This window comes from Ctenocephalides felis, unplaced genomic scaffold (assembly GCF_003426905.1).
Source record: "Ctenocephalides felis isolate EL2017-DRISC unplaced genomic scaffold, ASM342690v1 CF-g0.4_SCAFFOLD_00845, whole genome shotgun sequence".
NCBI lineage: Eukaryota > Metazoa > Arthropoda > Insecta > Siphonaptera > Pulicidae > Ctenocephalides > Ctenocephalides felis.
The window spans coordinates 85,810,661-85,813,734 of NW_020536999.1; the positions used below are offsets into that span (position 1 = coordinate 85,810,661).

The 3,074-nt window shown below is 31.9% G+C and overlaps 1 protein-coding gene across 1 annotated transcript; it reads right to left on the reverse strand.

Annotated features, from left to right (window-relative positions):
- Window positions 1-952: 952 nt before the first annotated feature.
- On the reverse strand, window positions 953-2,858 carry LOC113391245 (zinc finger protein 85-like). The gene is made up of 2 exons (XM_026627193.1): window positions 2,728-2,858; window positions 953-2,168 (listed from the first exon to the last, which is right to left on the reverse strand). Exon 2 carries the CDS (start codon window positions 2,156-2,158, stop codon window positions 953-955), a length of 1,206 nt encoding a protein of 401 aa, XP_026482978.1. The 5' UTR covers window positions 2,159-2,168; window positions 2,728-2,858.
- Between the last annotated feature and the right edge of the window lie 216 nt (window positions 2,859-3,074).

Genomic DNA, 3,074 nt, shown 5'->3' on the forward strand with positions numbered 1-3,074 from the left:
CCTAGAGCATAAATAATAGAATAATAAGAAAAATTAAAACAAAATGAAATAAACTTTATTTTATTTTCTCAAAAACAATCATTTCATCAATACAAGCAGAAAGTTATTTGAATCATTCAAATCGGAAGCTTAGTTCTCTCAAAAACTGCCATTTTTTTGCACGTTTAGCTCGGTATCTCCGAATCAACTGGTTCTACCTTTGCCAAAATCTAATCACCACTTCCAACTCTCCATCATTAAATGTTTTTTGGATCATTCAAATCGGATGCTCCGTTCTCTCAAAAACTCAATTTCTATTTTCTGCATCTCCCTACCAGTAGGAATCGAATGTTTTTTGAACCATTCAAATCGATTGGACCGTGCGCCCAAAAAGTTGGAGAAAAATTGCATCCACACATACATACATACGCACAATGCCTAACGGCGGTTTTCGTGGGGGACAGAGGTGAGGGCAAAGTGGAGGTTTTAGTCAGTATTATTATACCCAGGCCGTGTTGAGTCTGACATACCTAGACAAAATACCAGTCTGGGATGCATAAATGCATTCCCTTCGCTATACAAAAAAAAAAAAAAGAAAAAAAAACACACACACACAAAAAAATACATTTTTTCAAAAGGCATGCCAAAGTTTTCAGAAACCATCAAAACGCTTCCTCTGGCCAAGATATGCAAAAAATTTCAATTTAGATTTTTGGACGATTACAACAACTAACCCTACAAAAAGTTAAAAAGTAACCTTTTGAGAAGATTCTCCTAACAATTATGGCTCAATTGCAAGCCTTATTAAGCCTGGAATGAATATAGAACATTATTAATAAAATATTCACACGAGTCATTGATAACAATGTTTATTTATTTGATATTATATATAATAATTAATTCATATATTTAATTATCATTAATTTCTATAAGCAGTAATAAGTAACCTTTTGACTAATTTTCTAAATACTAATTACTCATTGGTATGAGCAACCATGTGCCTTTTTAGGGATTTTGATTGTTTGAATGCTTTATCGCAGATTTTGCATTTGTAGGGGCATTCTCTGGTGTGAATGAGCATATGTTTATTCAAGTTACTTGCTTCTGTAAATGTCTTATCACATATTTGGCAAATATGGGGACGTTCACCAGTGTGGATGAGCATGTGTCTTTTCAAGTTACTTGATTCTGTAAATGTCTTACCACATATTTTGCATTTATTAGGACGTACCCCAGTGTGAATTAGCATATGTTTATTCAAGTTAGTCAATAGTGTGAATGTCTTACCACATGTTTTACATTTATTAGGACGAACCCCAGTGTGAATTAACATATGTTTATTCAAGTTACTCAATTGTGTGAATGTCTTATCACAAATTTGGCAAATATGAGGACGTTCACCAGTGTGAATGAGCATATGATTATTCAAGTTACTCGATTGTGAGAATGCCTTATCACAAATTTGGCAAATATAAGGGCGTTCTCCAGTGTGGATGGACATATGTCTATTCAAGGAAGCCAATTGTGTGAATGTCTTTTCACATATTTTGCAAATATGGGGGCGTTCACCAGTGTGGATGAGCATATGTTTATTCAGGTCAGACAATTGTGTGAATGTCTTTTTACATATTTTGCAAATATGGGGACGTTCACCTGGTCCCTTAGCAGTATGAGTGCGAATATTTCGTTTTCGATTACCAGTTTCATTCAAATGTGAAATTTCTCTGGCACGAGCACAAATGTGTTGATCTAAATGATGTTTTTCAGTAAATGCTTTACTGCACTTTGTACATGTGAAATGTTTTTCACCTGTATGAGATTTTATATGTATTTCTAATGCACTTGCATCTGAAAAAGACTTTGAACAATATGGATCCTTATGACAATAATTTAACATATGCTGTTCTAAATAATGCAACTTTCTAAATGTTCTATGACACTTGTCACATTTATAAGGAGCAGTCTGAATTAATCCCTTTTTGACTTCTTCTTCTATTTTTACTATAGAGTTCATAAATCTTTTTAAACATGTTTTGTCATCCTCTGAACACGATTCAGGGTCTTCCTCAATTTCCTGTTTTATGTCTTCCTCAATCTCCTGTTTAATTGGATATTCTTGTGGTTCAATTTTAATTATTGGCTTATTAGCAGCTTCTGACATTTTGAGATATTTGTGCATTGAGTATGTTCTATAAGCATAAACAAAAACAGTTGGTTAGTTTAAATGAATTGTTAAATATGATAATTCATTTCATTATAAATACAAATGAAGACATTAGTTGATGACAGTTGGAGCATGGAGTATGATTTTAGAAAGTCAATTGCATTTATGCTCTCGTAATATTTTACAGGAGTGTATGTTTAAATTAATATATTGATTTTGGCTTAGTGGGTAATCATTCTCAACTGTCAACAGAAATGGTTATGAGAATATATAATATTCATATTATGGTTTTTTCAACGAATATAGTCTTACATTAATTTAACAGAAGTCTATTTTGGACAATGTATGTTTTTTCGACAACTCAAGATAATTTCTTCTTCAAAATACTTTGTACTTGACAAACAGTGAATAGAATCAACTATTCAAAGCTTTTGCCTTATTGCAGAGCTAAAATGTGAAGGGTAAAATTAAGCAATAATTAGTTTTTGCATTATTGGAAGTTAAATATTTATAGTTCTTTCTAAATAAAATAAATATAACTAAGAGTTAATCACGTGGAAGAACCTCAAAGTATTTTACACTACCTTTATGTTTATCAATCAATCACAAATATTGCTTTATAATATATATTATTACATTTGTACTTAAATGTATATATAATAAATTTAGTATGACTTTCAATTAACAATTAAATAAACGAAATATAAAATGTTTGTTCAGTACATTTTCTTTGACAGTTAGCGAACTTTGTTACTTTGACCCGCTCTAATGTTACCATTGCCAACTTACTACAATCATAGATAAATAAGGGCGTAGATCAGCGATGTCCAACCTAAATTACTCTTTGGGCCAAAATTTAGGAAAGTACAAGGCACTGGGCCGCAACGAATCTGGAAAAACTAGTGCATGATATCGTGCCTTACGGCAAGTT

What these genes read in the sequence shown, in the direction of transcription:
- LOC113391245 (XM_026627193.1), bottom strand. Translation starts at nt 2,158, where the DNA reads ATGCACAAATATCTCAAAATGTCAGAAGCTGCTAATAAGCCAATAATT.